General features: G+C 36.8%; 2 protein-coding genes across 2 annotated transcripts in view; both read left to right on the top strand.

Moving 5' to 3' along the window:
- Positions 1-4,158, top strand: part of LOC306860439 (beta-catenin-like protein 1) — a 52,479-nt gene extending 48,321 nt beyond the window's left edge. The window contains exon 16 of the mRNA XM_079402158.1: positions 611-4,158. Coding sequence (XP_079258284.1) covers positions 611-699 — 89 coding nt within the window. The 3' untranslated portion in view covers positions 700-4,158. The remainder of the gene's footprint in view (positions 1-610) is intronic.
- Positions 4,159-5,134: 976 nt separating this feature from the next.
- LOC306860388 (V-set and transmembrane domain-containing protein 2-like protein) overlaps positions 5,135-20,494 on the top strand; it is a 59,945-nt gene continuing 44,585 nt past the window's right edge. Inside the window, exon 1 of the mRNA XM_079402059.1 lies at positions 5,135-5,424. Within this exon, the coding sequence (XP_079258185.1) occupies positions 5,307-5,424 (118 nt within the window). The 5' untranslated portion in view covers positions 5,135-5,306. The remainder of the gene's footprint in view (positions 5,425-20,494) is intronic.

The following is a 20,494-nucleotide window of genomic DNA, read 5'->3' as shown; positions in this document are numbered from 1 at the left end:
AAATCAAGGTGTTTTGTAAGTGTCCTTACTGCAGTCCAATCACATTGGTCCAGAGCGGTCATAAGAGTCTCATTCTAAGCATATGTTGCCTTTATCGCAGCGTCTGTAGCCCTTTGAGTTCTCGGGCACTGTTCCAGCTCGCTGCAGGTTACGAGAAACTGGAGTGTCCCGAAATAGCCAGACCTCAATCAAACCGGCAGATTTGATCTTACTGAGGGACACGCTCTCAAAGGCACACATCAAACGACCACTGATCTTAAAGCTGTTTGCCCGTTTAAGGATGGTACTTCTTAAATCCCACAACCTCAACCCCTGAACTCCAGACTTAGCTTTTTCTAAAGCCTAGCTTTTTTTATCCATTCCTCCATATATGAAGAAGGAGGTCTGAAAATAAACTCTGGTGGGCAGTCAAGGGATGTGTGACAATTTTTTTTTTAAATACTTTACTTTAAGGGATACAAATTCTCTCTTTGATTTTTTTTCGGATTAAAGTATGCTGCCTCTCCTTTGAGACAGCATTAGGAAGGGTTTCTTGGCAGGGCTTGGTGGCATACATGAAATTCATCCAAATTACTAAACATCCTGTTTCTTTTTCCCCTCGTTTTTTCAGAATACGCAGAAAATATTGGCGACGGCAAGAGCGACGAGTTTAAGGAAAGCGAGCAGAAGAGGATTATGGAACTACTTGAGAACTTCTAAATATCCAGTTGGAGCTCGGTGTGGGTTTTCCTCAGCATTTTTTTTCGTTAAGGTGAAGCCACATGGATGTTGACCAATCCTCATCCTGTCCTGACTGGACCACAAAAAGCTGAACTTTAAACATACGCGTGACTGATTGTATTCCAACAGATTGGATCTGGATATCGAATCTGTTGATATCCAGCACAATTTGTTCATGTTTATAGTTGTTATTGTTTTCTAGGCCAGATATTTTGTGTCAAAACAACATAAGTTTTCTTGTAATTAAAGTTTGTGCTTTTCTTTACTTCGTGCCGTTTCCTTCGTTATATTTCGTAGATCACCTTCCAGGAGACGTAATGTCTCATTAGACCAATTCAGGCAGCAAAACAACTCTTGTGCTGAAACATAATTTAGGAAAATGTTGTGTTTATGTCTCTTTTCTCCTCTCCAGCATTCCTGCAGATGGCTGATTAAGTGAAGGATTGTGGCTTTCCTATCTTTTCAGCCTTTGTTTGTCATTTCATCATTCAGGTCCCTTTATATGGATCCAGGGTCCAAAATTAACTTTCTAAACCTGCTAATGGCTGGGGGATCTTACTGTATGTTGGTTTTTTGTCTTTTTTTTTGTCTAGCTTCTTCTCCCTGGAATATATGTCAAACATCGGACACCATTGTGTCACTGGCAGCGTTATACATTTGCCATTCTCTCAGTGAATCAGCAAACTCTAATTGTCTTTCTCTTATTTTAGTTTCAGTGGGAAATGTCAACACATGGAGTTTTGGAGTTCTGACAGTAAAATATTTGGCTTCTTAATAAGCTAAGCCAAACTTGTGAAAGTAAATTTCAGGGTTCCCACATCTGAGCGATAAAAATGTAAATTTTTTCATGACCTTATTTGTGATTACTGGACAAAGCTTTTAAAGAGATAGTTCACCCAAAAATGGAAATTATCGTCATTTACGCACCCTCAAGTTGTTCCAAACCTGTACGAGTTTCTTCTGTTGAACAAAGGAGGAGGTACTTTAAAGAATGTTTGGTAACCAAACAGATGAATGTACCCATTGACTGCCATAGTATTGACTTCCATATGGAGTCAATGGGGACAGAAACTGTTTGGTTACCTACATTCCTTAAATATCTTTTTTAAGTTTAGCAGAAGAAAGAAAACAACTTGGAATGACTTGAGGGTGAATTAATGATGAAAAATTAATTAAAATTTTTGGGTGAACTATCCCTTCAAGTTTCAATTATGACCAAATTACTAATGAATGAATTAAAAATTATTTATTGCATTTGTTGACTACACAAGCAATATTTTATAACAAAGTATTATTTGGCTCAGATTTCCATGATGACTTTTCCTGGTTTGAAATCATCGAAAAACCCTGGTGGAATATATTTATATTAATATATGTGTACATGCATTTTGTTTGGCAATTGTCAAGTGTTAATTTCGTACTCTAGTTTTGATCTTTCTCTTTCTTTTAGAGGATATGGCTGCTGTGATTCTAATGGCCATTAATTAGATGTTTGTCCAGTGGCGATGAGCCAGAGAATCCCAATCCCTTGCTAATAGCAGGCCTGCTGAGCTAGTGCGAAAATGCTACAACTCTCTCTCGTTCTCTAACCTCTCTTACATCCCCTTGTTAATTTACAATCTCTGCTTCCCCTTTTCCCGCGGGCTTAGCGTATGCATCGCCGCGGCCAAGGAACGTTCTGCCGTATAGAGACAGTTTGCTTACTAAGCTCTCCTTTGCTACGGACAGAGTCTTTAGCTGAAGGTTGAGAATAATTGTTAAAGCTCTAGAGCCAAATTGAATCAATCCAGTGGAGTTCTTCGGCAGGGCGAACGGGGGGCCATTATGCTGGATTTATACTCACTGGAGGGCCAGCGCTTTAAAACAGACATTATGTAGGGAAATTATTATTGTAGTAACAAAAACATCTCTGTGTGGCTCCAGGCCTTGATGAATGGTCTTCGTTTGATGAGTAGAGAAAGGTGGCGCCGCATTTCTCCAGCTAATTAAGTGCTGCAGTCTCATTACGGCTTGCACTTTATCAGACATCGACAGCTCGATGCCCCCGCAGTCATCGTCCGCCGTAGACCGGCTCCGAAGCGCTCGTATGCACCTTGAGAGCCCCGGCACATCTCCTCGTTTCCTGCTCCCTTGTCGTAGAGCGATAACTTCCTGTCCTTTAGCCTCGGGACAAGTGCACAAGAGTCATTATCTCGCCGACTCTTTCCCCGCACGTTCTCTTTTGTTTATCCATCGGCCTTGTCCTCTGAGGAGCTCCCGGCTGATGCTCTTGGCATATTAAATATTCTCTGGCTGTCCTTTCCGTGCTTCTGTTGGCGTAGCACGGCTTTATTTGCGAGGTCTCTGTATTTCCCTGTGTCTCAGGAGGTCAGTGATTGCCGTTAGTTCTCGTCGTTACCAGGGAGATGGTTTGCAGAGAGAGGGAGGCATAAATACTGTAGAGGAATGCCGACAATTGGAGGAGGTGATGTGCGACAGTTACCCATCTGTTGAATTGTACATTATGATGAATTGCGTGTGCCTAGAACATTATTGATGCCCCTCTGCCAACGCGTCAAACTTGAAATGCCAATGAGCGGTAACTACAGAATGGGGCAAGCGCCTGGCGTGCTTCAAGGACACGCTCATTACCGTAGCGATGCTTGTCGGTACCGAATGCCAATCACTCTCATCTCCAGTTTGCTGTGACAGGGCGGAGGCCGTGGCGGCTCACGCTGAGCAACATCTGCTTCCACCCTTCCTCTGAAATCACCCGGATAAAACTCAGGATCGTTATTTGCATTTTGAATTGACAGGAAGGGCAGGTATCCCAGCACGCATCTCTTATCAGTGATTATGACACTGGCGTGCTAACGGTGATTCAACAGCAATTTCACAGCCCAGAGAGCTCAGAATAATTGTCTTTTTCCGAGTGATTGAGTTGAGCTCTACGAGCGCTGATTTCCACCTCCTCGCGTCGGCTAAATTGATATGAACCTGTGGCGGGAACGTTCTTTTATACCCACTTATAAGTATTGTGCAGGTCATAGGGAAAGGAGAAACTGGGTTGTTCATTCTGTAGATCAGTGTGAAATTGGATAGTAGCATTCCCTGAGCATTTATCTCCCCCAAAAAACATGAAAATTATTTTTATCCTTATAAAAATCACTGTGCTTTTATAGCTATTTCATGGTAATTGTAGTCTAATTTTTACTTGAGTCAAAGTAGCTACTAAATATTCTTTAAATTCAGTATTATATCTGCAAAAGTATGAGTTTACATGCATCATTGGAAATATTCAGAATAGCAGTTTTCTGTACTATGTAGCATGTATTATGTGTACGTTTTGTGTTTTGTATACACACAAAGCTCTCTGCTGAATGATGTATCCCATAATGCAATGTGCTTGACTTAACCTTCCATTCCCAGTGTGGTGAAGGGCCTTGAGGTAATTTTTTTTAATAAAAATCATTTTTTACCCGAATTAAATGAAATAATTTCTATTAATCAGCACAGATTTTGTCCCAATATCTATGAAATCATGTAATCAGCCGACCACTAAATACAATGAGTTAACTTGAAAATACTTTTGTAAACTAATGTATAAGACGTTTATCATTCCATATTGGATATTATTTCACACAATATCAGCGGGCACCTTGATATCATTTTAACATCAAATATTAGTCCAGACTTGATTAAGATGCGTCATTTTAAATTCAGTTTGGGTGGCAATGTCTTCTGGTGGTAATTGTGTGCTGGTTTCTTCTGGCCAGAGAAGAACGATGGAGTTTTGGTTCTTTCCACACTATTTTCATGTTTAATAGGCTACTGTAAAGCTGCTTTGACACACATTTTTGTATTGTAAAAAGCGATAGCCGATATAAATAAGGTTGACTTGACTTAAAAATAGGAAGTTAATCCCACACCTGAAATTGGTTTAATGTACATATAGGCCTTATGTTTGACATTCAATTAGGATACATCAAATCAGCTTTTTGACGTCAATTTGATTGGCATATTTGACATGGGTTTTTTTTTTTTTACATCAATTTAATGCCAATTTGATGTCTTTTCAATATCAATTGCCCACTGGATTGTTTACAAAATAGGCAGTATTCAGTATAGTTGTGCGTAATCAAAAATACGAAGAAAAAAAAAAACATCACAAAGTTATTATTCTAATTCAGCAATATTATACTTGTTGATTACTTAAATATAACCGTCTGCATTCAAAGTCATAAGTTAAATTTACCTCAGAAACATTTTAAAATGTAATTTTACCTCAACCCACGACGACCGTTGACCGGCTCGCTGTAAAAAAAAAAAATCTCTTCATAATATTATTCCGCCTAATTGAAATTCCCCAATGACAGCCGCCGCACTTCCTCCTCGCGCTGTTCCCTCCGCCGCATCGGTTAGATCCGGGGAGTTTCTCTTCGCGAGACTCAAATCGCATCAGTGGGCGACTGCAAACACACGCAGCCTCCTCTCAGCCGCTGTCATCGGGGACAAAAACCACCAGCAAACACTCACCACACCTGGATCTATCTCTTAAAGCCGTGTATTTCCACCTGATGTGAGAGAGTGTTTTGCAGGGAGCAGTGATGGGCGCGTTTGGAGTGATTCTGAGGAGTTTACATTGTATGGGACTCTACATCCAACTTAGTGCCAGTCTCAGACAAGCTGGAAGCGACGACGTGGAGAACCTCATATCTAACAACGGTAAGATGTATGGGCTCGATCCGGTTCTGTTCTCGCACGTTTATCCGGTTTGAGGTTCGTTAACGGCTGTCATTTGAAGCCGAACAGCGCGGGAACGGCACAATGGAGATGCGCAGAGCGGTTCATCACCAATACAACTGCACTGGGGCTATTGACAGGTGGTACCATGGTCATATTGTGGTACTTTAAGGTACTAGTACAACAATACCGTGGTATTTCTGTTATTGTTATCAGTATACGTTGGTATTGTTTGTTTAACCTATTCATTAAGGCACTTCAGACAATACCTTGGTATGTTGGTGGGATCCAAAACACAGCATTACCACGTAGTGTTACCATTATATGGCTTTTTAACCTCATAAAAAGTCCTGTGACTGAGTTATGAATCACTGATGTGTTAAATGTTGATTTATTCAGTGGTACTGAATGGGTTTGTCAAAGAATACCATGGTATGATCTTTATGGTTGTGTCCAGAAATATTATTCCATGGCTTTTGAACCTCAAGAAAAAGTACTATGGGTCAGCGATGATCTTTTTAAGGCACTAAATGATTACTGTGGTAATACTGTATTGATATTGTCTAACAAACTACAATTGCAATGCTTAAAATGTTCATTTTTAATTTGGCGAAGTACAGTGGCTGTGCTATTTGATATGAACTATACTGAATTTACCTCTCTTTCCAAGGTGCTTCAAGGAAAACATGGTTGAAATTTGATCTATTCCATGACTTTTGTTACCTTGATAGTATCAGATGGTAAAACCATAGTGCGAAATGATTAAAGGTACCGTATATTATTGTTTCAGCCATATTATTTAATGGGTTATACCATGGCAGCACGGTGCTTTGCATTGCTTTCACAGTTATATACTTAACCTCCCTTCTTTCTAGCCGAAGATGCTTGTGATTCTGGGTTTATATAATTCCCTAAATTGGCCTATTTGTTGTTTTCATTGCAGGAAGAGCTAGGAAAAATCATTACAAGCATTGCAAGATTCTAGTCATACTATAATTAGCCATAATTGTAGTGCCTGGATATTGAAAAATATTCTTCAAACTATGCACAGACACTCTGGGAAATGGAAAGGATTGTGTAAAATATGCTTATTCTGTATTCAATTAAGATGTTTTGGCAATTGCGCAAACAATAGATGACTAATGCAATGAATAAATCAGTGCTGATGAACCTAGGCATGCATCATGCCGATGAAAGAGTTCGCATGCCGGATTGTGGGTCGCTCACCATGAAATTAAAGGGCAGAATGTGATCAGAGCCGATATTCATGTGGAATATTAAGAGGACCGATATACAGTAGGATCAGGAAAGCCATCTGAACGTGCACTGACGTTCTGGATTATTTGACATGATGCAAGCTTGGATGCTTGTATGATCTTGTGATGAATTTCTAGTGGACGATTGGCAAGATCAGACTGCAATGGATTTCAACTAAGACTGTGTTTCCTTTAAATAGCTTTGACAGGTTAGGGAAAGATTAGGAGGATCTTTGTTTGTGGATATGTCCAAGTTTTAATATGAATTTAGGCCCTATGGTCTTAGATGAAGGCTTTAAAGTAATGTTATAATGCAAAAAGCAGTATATAATTGCTTTGTCTTTCCTTACGACTGGCCATGTTTTGGTGAGATTCACTCAATTAAGTCGAGCAGAGTTTTTTTTTTTTTTAATTGTTATTGTTCATTTTGTAGTGAAGCGTCTAAAGGCGAACTGCTTTCTGCGTCTCTAGAGTGACGGACAGCTTAACTTGCTTGTATTCAATACCTTTGCGTTCATTTTCCTGCCGCTGCGAATACCCTGGCCTGCGGTAACGAGGCTTAATTAATGTCAACAACAACTTAAAACCTCTGTTTTCCTCTGACCTCACAGTAATGAAACAAAGAACGCAGACCTCTCGCTGCAGCACAGCACACGTCAGATGAATAGCAATGGCGTAAAGAGGAATCTCATTTTCTACGGCAGTAGAGTTTTAATTCACACACATGCTCTCTAAGCATTCTGTTGTTTTTGACTCTCTTTGTCTGCTAGAATTGTTGCTGTGATGTTTTGAAGACATTGAAAATCCTATTCTGTTAACAAAATCATAATTGACTGTCTGGTTTGGATTGTGCATTTTCATGTTGACTTTAAGCAGGGGCGCTGCTATGGTTTCTGGGCCCCTGAACAGCATATTGAGTCAGGCCCCCTCTCCCTTGTTGGGCCCTTTTAATCGTTCTAATCTTCCCCCCATTATAGCGCCCCTGACTTTAATCACTGAACTTTCAAAGGGGTTGACTGAAAGATCTTCAAAAAAACAAATTAGAAAAGGCATTTATTCTTTGATTTATTTATTTATTTAAAAAAAAAAAATTTTTTCAATTCAATATTATGTATATTTATTTTTGTGGTTCTCCAGACTTTAAGATGCTGATTGGTGAAGGTTCTCAAAAAAATGTTTTTTAATTTCTTTTTACATTTAATTTTTTATTTATTTATTTATTATTTTTTTTTATCTTTTCATCAGAAAGTGTTTGTTTGTTTGTTTGTTTATTTATTTATATATTTTATAAAAGTAAAGTAACTAATAAATAAATATGCTTAAATGTTCTAAAGAACTGGTTTGTTTTTGTGCAAAATGTGGATGATCAGTCTTTTCAGTTAGAGCCATTAATATTTGGAATACTCTACCAACTGAATTAAGGAGTTTAAATATAAATTAAAGAAATGGTTAAAAGCAGATCAAATTTGTAATCGTGTAAAAATTATTTATTTTAAGATACTGCCATTATTATCTAAATAGTGTTATTGTATGTTTATGTGTGATAACCTTTTTAAAGACTTAAACCTTTTTTTTTTTAGACTTAAAGCATTGGTCTTAGTGGTTTTATAGTGAATATTTAGGTTTAGACTTGTACTGAGGTGTATATTCAGTGGAGAATCGGTCAGGACTGGCACTTCTTCAGCACTATGTTGTTGTGGTCTGATTAGGGAACAGTATTTTGTCTTTGTGTGTTCAACGGTCTCTCAGTGGCCTGTCGTGTTCATCTCTCCTCTAATTCTCCATGGAGCATGGTGTTTTTCCTCTCGGTGTGTGTCCGGGTGAAACAGTTGATCATGAGATGCTACTGAAGATCAAGGAGCAGCGAGGATGGAGGACGTAATTTCGGTAAAAGCTGTGGGACCTTTGGAGATGCTCTTTTCATAGATGCTTAGATTAAGATTTTGTTGCTATCATAAGATTATTATGACATATAACTGAAATATGAAGGTAAATTCTTTCCCCTCCTCAACACAAATGTGCATTTGTACACTTGTGTGCCACAAATCTGCCCTGTTTGTGTGTGTGTGTGTCTGTGTGTTTAATCTGCAGCACATGTCCATTGGTGTTTTTTAATAAGTTGGTTACTGGTTTGTTTACTGTAAAGGAACAGCTGCAGTCAGCGAACACTAATAAGCATCAGCACAGCAGTGATGTGTTCGTGAGACACACACACACTTCATTTCACCAGCCATCACTCAAATCAATGACGGCTGAAATCACCTGCCGCTGCGGCTGGTTTCTCTTCGCTGGACGGCGCTTGCTCTTGTGACCTGTGATTCGATGCTCGTTCAGTGGCTTCTGCATGTCTGCGGCTGCGTTTCAACATGACTGAAGCTGTTGACGTGAATTTTACAGCTGACTTAGAAACCACACAATTTACCTCTTACCTGTAAGATGTGCGTGAAGAATGTTGTGCACGTAAATAATTATTAAGCTTATATATATATATATTATTGCATATTTTGCATTATAGTGTCATGATTATCTCATTTGCTTACGGCTTCCAGCAGCATTTTATGTGCTATCCTGTGAAACTGCAGTGTTTAATAGGAAGAACATTTTTGTGGAGCTCTGAGTCACATAACCTAAAAAAATATAATTTGTTTTGTTTTTTTTGCGGATTTCTAGATGTTAAGCATTCATTTTTCATAGAGGTTGATTAGTGAATCTTAAGATCCTCAAAAACAAATTAGCTCTTCATCAAAAACAAATATTTTAATATGTGTGTCTTTTTAATTAAAAAATGCAAATCTGCAAAATGTTAGATTCATATGAAAACATTGTACACTTAATTTTGTTGCTTTATTGTTTTAGTGTTTTATTTTATTGTATGTTTCCAGTTGAGCTGCATTATATTGTCATAATATCCATTTTATGATGATTAACTTGTTCATTTATGGCTTCTGGAATAATTTTAGCATTTAATATGACAGGACGTGCACTTTCTGTGTAGCTCAGCCAATCAGAGTGGAGGTCTGAGTCACACAACCAACTCTGTAATCTTTTAATTTTTTAAATTCAGTTTCATTTATTTATTTTTTCTTCATTCAGTTTTTTCCTCTTTTATTCTGCTCTCTAGTTCCCTGTCTCATGATTTAGTCCATCACCCATCTGTATTTAGTGTCATCATGCGCTCATCCTCCATTTCTGACGCTTTGAGACTGAAGAAAGCACGTCAACGTTTCTGGTAAGTCAGTATAGTGACATTATGCACATTGTTACGTGGTGAACATTTGAGTGCACTAGAGTGATTGAAACGCATCCTAGTGAGCCGCCTACATAGGCAGCATCCTAACTGAAGTGAAACTCCAATGAAAGCTCATACATGAGTGATTGAATCGTTCTTTATAGGCAGCGTCTCATTAGCGCTCTCTCTTGAGAAGAGCACTAGAGCCCTCACTAGTGCTTATCATTGATTACAGCAGAGGTTGAAGCTGGCTATAATGACATGCTGCTCTAATAAGCATAAAAACAGCCAGCACACAAATATTGGGTATTTTTTAGCTGAGTTTTTAATTGTTTTGTTTGTTTGTTTTTGCATACTTTTTGGTGTTAAATGGCTTATTTGCAATATGCTTTTTTTTTTTTTTTTTAATTGTGCATGCTGCAGTGCATTCTGGGATTTCCTTTTCTCCAGAGAATACATACATTTTGTTGGGAATGCAACTATTATACATCAGTGTTATTTAATATATTATACTATTATAGCGTTTATAAAGATTTTGAATCTTGTGAATGTTAAATATTTAGTTGTCTTTTATTTTTTAATTTAAATTTTTTTAAATACCTTTTTTTTTAAAGCCTACTTGTCTATATAGTTTTTACTCATTTCAGTTATTTTAGTTATTCAGGTTGTATTTTTAACTTAGAAATTAAAAATTTAAAATGTTTCAGTTAACAATTATTTCAAGCAAGTCCAATGTTTTTTTAATGGTTTTAAGTTAACTGTAATAATGCATAAAGTACTGGCAGATCACTAGATTTCGCATTTAACTGCAGCATTTAATTTGACAGGAAGCATTGTAGAATTCAGCCAATCAGAGTGGCTCCTTGAGTCACATGACCAGTTTAATGATGGTCTACTCTAGCTGTGAAATGAAGTGTCTTTGTAATATTGAGACTAGTATAAATGCGCGGTGTTCATTGTGAGTCAGACTGCTCAGATGAGTCGGAGGTTTTTGGCTCACCTTCAGCTCTCCTTCACTTCTTAAATGCTCGCTTAAATGACTTGCTTAAATGAATGCTCGCTTTCTTCAAAGACTCAGGCCTTCTGGAGACGGTAGAACAAAACAAAAACAATTTTTAAAGCTTGGGCTCCTAAACATTAGATCACTCGCACACAAAGCAGTTATTGTAAATGAAATAATCACAGATAATAATTTTGATGTACTCTGCCTGACTGAAACCTGGCTTAAACCAAATGAATATTTTGGTCTAAATGAGTCTACTCCACCAAGCTACTGTTATAAACATGAGCCCCGTCAGACTGGTCGTGGTGGCGGTGTGGCAACAATATATAGTGATATTCTCAGTGTTACTCAGAAAACAGGATACAGGAAGTTTAATGCATTCAAAATACTTCTGCTTAATGTTACACTGTTAGATATGCAAAATAAATCTCTTCTATCTCTTGCTCTGGCTACTGTGTATAGACGGCCAGGGCCATATACAGATTTCCTACAAGAATTTGCAGATTTCCTCTCAGATCTATTGGTTAATGTTGATAAAGTGCTAATCATCGGAGATTTTAACATTCACGCTGATAATACAAATCATGCGTTTACTGACCTAATAAACTCTTTTGAAGTCAAGCAAAACGCCACCGGGCCCACTCATCGTTTTAATCATACGCTAGATTTAATTATATCACATGGAATTGATCTTACCGATATAGGTGTGGAACCTCAAAGTGATGATGTTACTGATAATTTCCTTGTATTGTGCATGCTCCGTATTACTGATATTAATTATTTGGCTCCACGTTATCGTCCGGCCAGAACTATTGTTCCAGCCACCAAAGCAGGGCTGGCGCCAAGGGCCCCCCCCCCCCCCCCACTTTCCATCCTCCACCCTCCTTGCTGAACGCGATCGATTTAGAAAGTACCGATAAAACAGGGCACATAAGAAAGCGATTGCAATGCTCCGTGTAACCCCCCCCCCCCCCCCCCCCCCCCGGATGAGACATTGAGACACAGACCGTGCGATCCTCCTATCCACATATCCACAAACTCATATATAATAACCAAAACAATCCAAGGTTCTTATTTAGCACAGTGGCTAGATTAACAAATAAACAGACGCCACCCGATCTAAATATTCCCTCACAGTTTAATAGTAATGACTTTATGAATTTCTTTACTGATAAAATAGATAACATCAGAAATACAATAACAAATGTAGATTCTACTGCGTCTAGTATTTCAGCTTCATTCATCGCACCCAAAGAAAAACTGCAGTGCTTTACAACTATAGGACAGGAAGAGCTAAATAAACTTATCAGTGCATCTAAATCAACAACATGTTTATTAGATCCTGTACCCACTAAACTACTGAAAGAGCTGTTACCTGTAGCAGAAGAACCGCTTCTCAATATTATTAACTCATCGTTATCTTTAGGTCACGTCCCAAAACCATTTAAGCTGGCGGTTATTAAGCCTCTTCTTAAGAAACCACAACTAGATTCTGAAGAACTGGCAAATTACAGACCCATTTCAAATCTTCCGTTTATGTCTAAAATTTTAGAAAAAGTTGTGTCTGCTCAATTATGCTCCTTCTTGCAAAAAATGATCTCTATGAAGAATTTCAGTCAGGTTTCAGGCCTCACCATAGCACAGAAACTGCACTTGTTAAAATTATAAATGACTTGCTTCTTGCTTCAGATCAAGGCTGCATCTCATTGCTAGTATTACTTGATCTTAGTGCTGCGTTCGACACTATAGACCATGATATACTCATAGATCGATTACAAAGCTATACTGGTATTCAAGGACAGGCTTTAAGATGGTTTAGATCCTACCTGTCCGATCGCTACCACTTTGTTCATTTAAATGGGGAGTCATCACAATTATCACCAGTAAAGTATGGAGTACCACAAGGATCTGTCCTAGGTCCTCTGCTATTTTCAATATACATGTTGCCCCTTGGTAATATTATTAGAAAATACGGGATTAGTTTTCATTGTTATGCTGATGATACTCAACTATATATCTCAACAAGACCAGATGAACCTTCTCAACTATCTAAGCTAATAGATTGTGTAAAAAATTTAAAAATAATTTCCTCCTATTAAATTCAGATAAGACAGAGATATTACTTATTGGACCAAAAAACAGTACACAGAATCTCTTGGATTACAATTTGCAACTAGACGGATGCACTGTTACGTCCTCTAAAGTCAAAAATCTGGGTGTTATATTAGACAGCAACTAGTCCTTTGAAAATCATATTTCCCATGTTACAAAAACAGCATTCTTCCATCTTAGAAACATTGCCAAGCTTCGAAACATGCTACCTGTTTCTGATGCAGAAAAGCTAGTTCATGCATTCATGACCTCTAGACTGGACTATTGTAATGCACTGCTAGCTGGTTGTCCTGCATCTTCAATAAACAAGCTACAGATAGTCCAAAATGCAGCAGCTAGAGTTATTACCAGGTCAAGAAAATATGATTATATTACCCCAATTTTACAGTCTCTGCACTGGCTACCTATTAAGTTCCGTATCATTTACAAAATCTTATTACTTGCCCTAAATGCTTTAGCTCCTGCGTACCTAACTCGAGACACATCTCTTTAGCCAAGCATTCACATAATGCATCTTATAATCTTGTACTGCAGTTATATCTGATCAAATGTACATTATTATTATTCTTTAGCTTGGGTTGAACAAATAATGTTTGCTTAGATGGAACAGCAGCTACGCTAATTATGTCTCTATTTGTTTCTCTGTTGATTAACATCCCGTGGTAACTAGGAATTACAGAAGCTTCAGTCTGGATCCAACCCTTAAATGATCTGAGATGACTGAACACCTGAGAAAAGATAATGCTAACCCCTCAGAGGACCTCAGAGGATGCCAACGCTCAGACAACATACAGAATTACCACATTTTGCCATAAGTTAAATATATTAAGGTTCTGCAATATATAAATATATTGTGGAAACTTAATTTCCTGTAGAGCTGCTTTGCAACGATTTGTATCGTAAAAAGCGCTATACAAATAAACTTGAACTTGAACGGTAGAGAGGCTTTTGAGAAGGAACACGAGCACTTCCTGTGAGTCAGGATGTTGATACATTAGTCCGTGTGTTGTGGAGGATTGTGAAGTTTAAAGTCTTTGTGGTTTGTTTAAAGCTCAGACAGTCTGAAGAGAGATGCTCATTTATATCACTTAACGAGAATCAGTCCGTTAACAATGTGACAGACCACCATGTCTCTCTCTAAAATCTATAAATGTCTTTCTGTGCTGCCAGTCTCTTTCGGTCTGTTTCACGTGTTTGTCAGACGTCTAACTGTGCGTTTACATCTGGACGTGTCATTTCTACAGCGTTTGCTCTTCTCTGGTGTGAAGCCAAAACATTCCTCGTCGACATTCAGCAGATGTTTTGTGATGTTTGTGATCGAGAATCATCTCTTCAGATGATTGTATTGGGGATCTAATCAAGATCAAAGCAAAGTTTGAGATTCACAATCTAGTTTGGACAGGTTTTGTAGTGGGTGTTTATATGAGATGCACATTATATTATCTAGGCTGAGTGCAGTTAAATGTAAGTACACATGTACGGATGTATACTATTTTTAACTTAACATAAACCCCTAAATTATTAAATGATAAAAATTCAAATTAAATAAAAATTACAAATTAATCTAAAAACTAAATGAAAAAATATATGATTATTTCTGTTTATTTTTTAATGCTATTTAAACATTTATACTACATAAAATGTAAATGATAATATATTAATATACATATAATATAAATATAAGAAATTATATAAGAATAATAAGATTTTGTCTTTTGTTTGTATCTTTCGTTATTTTTTACTTTACAAGTTACTTTTTTTTTTTTACTGTGAAACAGTAATATACAATATATATAAAATTAGAATAAAATATAATAAATTATTTACATATTCTTATATAATAAATTATATATAAAAAATAAGCGTTTGTTTTTTGTTTGTATTTTTTGTAATTAACATGCTATATATATATATATATATATATATATATATATATATATATATATATATATATATATATATATATATATATATATATATATATATATTTATATATTAGTAGTAGTAGGAAAAATATTTTACTTCATATATTTCTATAAATAAGAACAAAGTATATAAGAAACTTTTTTTTGTTATTTTTATATACAACAATAAATATTTAAATGTACGTAGTAGTTTTCTTTCTTCCCTCCCTCCCTCCCTCTCTCTCTCTCTGTTCTCAAGCGGCTTGTGTTTCAGTCTTTCTTGTCTTTGTGAGCGCCGTCTTGAGCGCCCTCCCGCCTTAATGTGAAGAGTAAAGACAGAGGCGCTGGAGTGCCACCTTATCTCACATTAGACACATGTCTGGCAGGCTGGCCGCCACACACCTCCTGGGGAGCCGCTGGCAGACACGAGCCGCTCAACTCCCCGTCCTCTCCAGACTGATCTGGAGCCTCTCGCTCTCCAGCGCGTCTTCCTCCTCGCTGCCACTCTTTTGTTTGACTTCGAGTGCTGAATCCACAGGAAACAGCGCGAGGATGAAGACGGTCTGTTGGCATTTGGATGGCGGGGTTAATTGAGGCGCGTGTTGGGACTCGATGGAGACAGAACGGGACAAATGAAGATGCAAAATGTTAAATTACCCTGTTTAATTAGCTGTGTTTACAACCCAAGATTCACTCGCTCAGCTCAGTTACCTGAGCTCTGTCCAAACACCCGCGCCGCCACCTGCTAACACGCTTTTACTGCGTCTCAGTTTCACAAGGCCAACACCGCCTGATGCTTGTTAAACATCTAATATGGCTAGAGTTTCCTCTAAACAGCCAGCTCCAATCTGACCTTGAGAGAGAGAATGTATATGTGCTGTCAAATTTCGCGCGTTAATGCAGGCAATTAATTTTTTCAGTTTAATGCGTTAAAATGATTTAACGCAGGGGTGCAGCCTAGGGTTGGCCACCCCACTCAAAACTGCTAATTCTGTCTCTTTTTACTTGACATTTATTCAGTTGCAGAACGTCTTTATGAGCACATCAAACCAGAGACGTTTCAGACGTGTGCTCCAGCTTCACTTCAGCGTCAGGCGCGAGTCAAACGAGCACGGAAACGGTCCTGTGCTTGCAGTGTGTGCTCTTCAATACACACACAAAGGTGCCAGTGCGTGCATAACCTGTATCATTTCATATCAGATCGCGAAAGAAACTACGATCATGCAATGCAGTTAAGTCATGAAGTTTCCAAAAAGGCCATTAAAGCATGCATGCATGTAATATGTTATATAGAAGTTACATTAAGAACATGTCTCTGAAATGGTTTTCAAAACTGTCCTGGAGCGTCCTAGCACTGTCTCCCTCATCTAACACACCCGATTCAACTCGTCAGCTCATTAGAAGAGACTGAAATGGGTCAGAAAAGGTAGAGCTGAGAGAAAATACGATGTGTGTCAGATCCGCGTTATGTTCAGCAGCGGCAGCTCGTAATGAAATAGAAACCAAAACAACCTAATAACCAGCTGCTGTGATGTCTGTTCATCAAAAACAAGAAACAAGACGAAATCTAACTTTTATAGTTTTAAGGATTCATCTCTATTTAGTTTAGAATTTAGTGTTTGATAACTTTATTCAATTTCTGTATATTTCTGCTGAGGGGCACAGGTAGATTTATTTTAATGGGTTTATGTGAAGATTGTTTTAAGTTCACTTAAATTAGAAGTTATTTTTAAAGTAATAAATATTGATAGCTCTTAATTATAATGTAAAATTCAATGGCTATAGTCAATGGTTAAATATTAGGAGGAAACATAGGGATATCAGTGATACTGGCCTTCTGTCATAAAAAAGTAATTAATTTGAAGAATGAATGTGAAATTATTGCAATACAAAAGTATATTTAAAAATTCTAATGTTAGGTGGGATTAATTGCGATTAATTTCCGAAAAAATGTGCGATATTGATATTAATGATATTTATATATATAATTTAAATATAAGAATACTGACGTTTTATTAATAATAATTATAATGTATATTAAATATAATATTTATTAATATATGTAAATGTAAATATAGTACATACATTATTTATTTATTAATTATACGTGTTTAGGTAGGTTTCTCACACGAACAGCTTTAGTAGTGTATAAATATGCCTGTAAACATCAAATGATAAAAACTGCTCAGTGACGAGTCGTTGTGATGCTCTCCTCATGTGATGAGCAGCAGATATTGTCTGTGTTTGAGTGTGTGTGGATACAGTAGCAGGAAGATGTTTGTTGTCAGGCGTGGGTGTAGTGGAGGCACTTGCCATCTCTCGCTTCATCTGTTTGTTTATTAATTTGGTTGCCGTTGCGTTAAATAATTAATCTCTTTGCTCCTCTCCTCTCCTCTCTGCTCAGTTTAATGATTCGCCAGCGCTCTGTGTGTGTTTCGCTGGTTTCTCCATCATATATGTGCATGTTGAATGCGTTACGCTGAGCGTACACACACACGTGTGTGAGACCCGCGGGCGATGGGCAGCACAGGCCGCCGCTGGCATCTCACACATGCGGGAGTGTCTCTGCGGGCCTGATGAATGTAGGACGGCCGTTTGTCGTCCTGAACGCTTCTGTGACAATCACACACATGCTTCATCTCTCGCTGTCTCACTGAAAGTGTGAGCATCACCAGTGCTGCTGTTCAGAGTGATGAAGATGTGATGAAGCCATGTCATTTCCCTCCTCATCATCCTTAGTGGTTAAAAGACAGACAGTATTTTAGGAAATTTCAGTAGCACTTCTATATGAAGCCTGTGCATGATGGCTTATTGCACATTTTAGTGCTTTATATTTTTTCGTAATGTAATGATACAAACAAATGAAAATCTTTTCCCGTTGATGGTTCCACCTTTAAAATGAAATGCATTTGAGTGCATGACACCTGACAGTGGCTGTTGATCATGTATTAGAGTCAGTATTATTAAAAAAACAACAACTACTGCTCATTTTCTGACAGGACTTCTGCCCTATTTTTATGTTTGTTTTTTTGCAGGCAAGTGTTCATTTATATTTTCAGATTTTTCAAAATGTTTGTTAGGCTGTTGTCATTTGAGCTTATTTTATTTGATTTTTTTTTTTCATTTTTTAAATTATTTTAGCCTTAGTAATTTCAGTTAAATAGTTTTTTTCTAACTGTATTTTCCCCCTCTAATATAGTTTTTATTTTATTTTATTTTGATGAGTCTTAGCTGTTTTAGGATTAGTAATAACATGCCTTACAATAAATAGGAAAATAATTTAAGCTTTTGTCATTTTATTAGCTATATTTTATATATATATATATTTATTTAGTTGTAAAAATATGTTGTCATTTTAGCTTTTTTGTTTTTTTAAGCCATAGTAACTTTAGTTAAATAGATTTTTTTCTAACTGTATTTTTCCCCTCTAATATGGTTTTTATTTTAATTTATTTTATTTTGATGAGTTTAAACTGTTTTAGAAATAGTTATCAATAATAACATGCCTTACAATAAATGGGCAAATAATTTAAGCTTTTGTCATTTTTATTAGTTAAATTTTATATATATATATATATATATATATTTATTTAGTTGTATTTTCATTTTAGTTTTCTATTTATTTTAACTTTAGTAATTTTAATACTTTAACTTAAATAGATTGTAATCAATTATCTGTTTAACTCTCTTTTTTCTTTTTTGTACTTTAAGTTTTTCCTCTAATATGAATGTTGTACTTTAAGTTGGCTTTATTTTTATTAATGAAAATGAATTTTAATATATTTGGATTTAGTTAGCAACAATAACGTAGATTATAGTAAATATGTATAAGTAAGAATAGGCAATTAATTCATTAGTGGGTTTTTTACTATCTTTTCTATAGGTGTCTTTAATATTTATATGTAGGTGTGTTTTTCCAGTATTAGTAATGTTGTTTTAAAATTATTTTTTTTTACTGAGCATCATTTTTATTTATTTTTTTAGTTAAATTTGTTTATTTTTGATTCTAGTTTTTCCTCTAAAGTGTGGATGGCTTTATTTAAATTCATGAAAGTATATATTCTTTTCATTTTAGTTAATAATAACAGATTACAGTGAATATTAGCTGTGATGAATTATAATTATGTAAATATATACAATCTTAAAATGAAATGTTACTTTAAAAAAATCCAGAAATTCAGGAGGAAGATTGAAAGTATGTTCTGTGCTTTGAAAACCACCAAATGTTATTAAAATGTGTTTTATTATTAATTCTGGCTGCTGTATGTTCCAGAAGTGTTTAATATATTATCACACTAGTGCTTTCTGATCCATAACAGCATTTCTGCATTTAATTCATCATTTATATGCAGAAAAAGTGTTAAAATATGCTCAAAACAGCACAGTGGTGGTGAAAATGGCAGAAAAGTGCGATCATAAACTCTCATTCGGAGGAAAAGTCTTAGAGAGATCCATACAAAGCACTAAGCGTGTAATGAAAGGTGTTTTATTTCATCTTTGGCTCATTATCCCATCTGCTGTTGGTTTTGCAGTGAATTATGGCGTGTTTGGTGAGGCCGCGGGGCCGGAGACGTGCTTGTTTCTGCGGCTGGGCCGTCTCTCTTTATCCTGATACTTGTCCCGTGACATTATGCTATAGATTGTGGTTTATGAGGCGTTTCTGGAGAGAAATGTGAGATGATTTGAGGCGCCCGAGGCCTGAGGCAGCCGCTCGTGAAGAGATCACTGGTCACTGACAGGTCTGTCGGGATGAGAGCGATGCTTTACGCTCATGCTGTCATCTGCAACAAGACATGTTTACAATGCGAGAGGACATGAACCGTCCGTGACATTCACCCCGTTCACTGAGATTTAAAGCTGCAGGACAAACTTATTTATTAAAACTAATTTATGGCTGTTTTCAATCCAAAACAATTGTTATGAATCAATCTGTGAGAGGAAAAATGCTCTGAAATTGTAGAATATCTACAGTAGCATATTAAGGAATAAACAGTGGTTCATAAGACTGGAATTTGCTTTTAAAATGAATCCGAATTTAATTTGGATGTTGTTTGCGTTGCATTACTCAAGTTCCATCCACTGGGTCTTGTTTATTTCATATCTTTTTAGTATTTTCAGACAAAAAATGTCATGCTTTCCAGATTCTGTGAGCTTGTTCATTTCCAAGCTGTCACTCGCTCACGAAAAGTGAGCGGTCTGTCAAAAAGTCAGTTTATTTTGTACGGCTCATTAGTGAAGTCAGTTCTAATGAAGCTCTGGTGTGTTTGTGCAGTGTTTCTGAAAGACGCCGTGTCGTCCTCTCCTTATGTGTGGCTGAATATTGAAAGTGACACGCTTTGCTTTGCTGTTGTTCTTCTTAATACAGCGCAGCCAATTCATTCTCCTCTCAGCTTTTGTCTTTCTGCAGCACAGTCCGAGTGCTTTTAACGACTCGCGCTAACACTAATGGTCTTTGTGTCACTCTCACACTGTGAAGATTTGAAATAATTAAGTCTAATTTGCTCAACACTACTTAGGGATGAGTTCAGTTCTTAAGTCTTTCTCAAAA

Source organism: Barbus barbus (assembly GCF_936440315.1).
Source record: "Barbus barbus genome assembly, chromosome: 41".
Classification (NCBI taxonomy): Eukaryota; Metazoa; Chordata; class Actinopteri; order Cypriniformes; family Cyprinidae; genus Barbus; species Barbus barbus.
The sequence above is the reverse complement of the archived record's forward strand: the minus strand, read 5'-3'. Positions and strand labels throughout refer to the sequence as shown.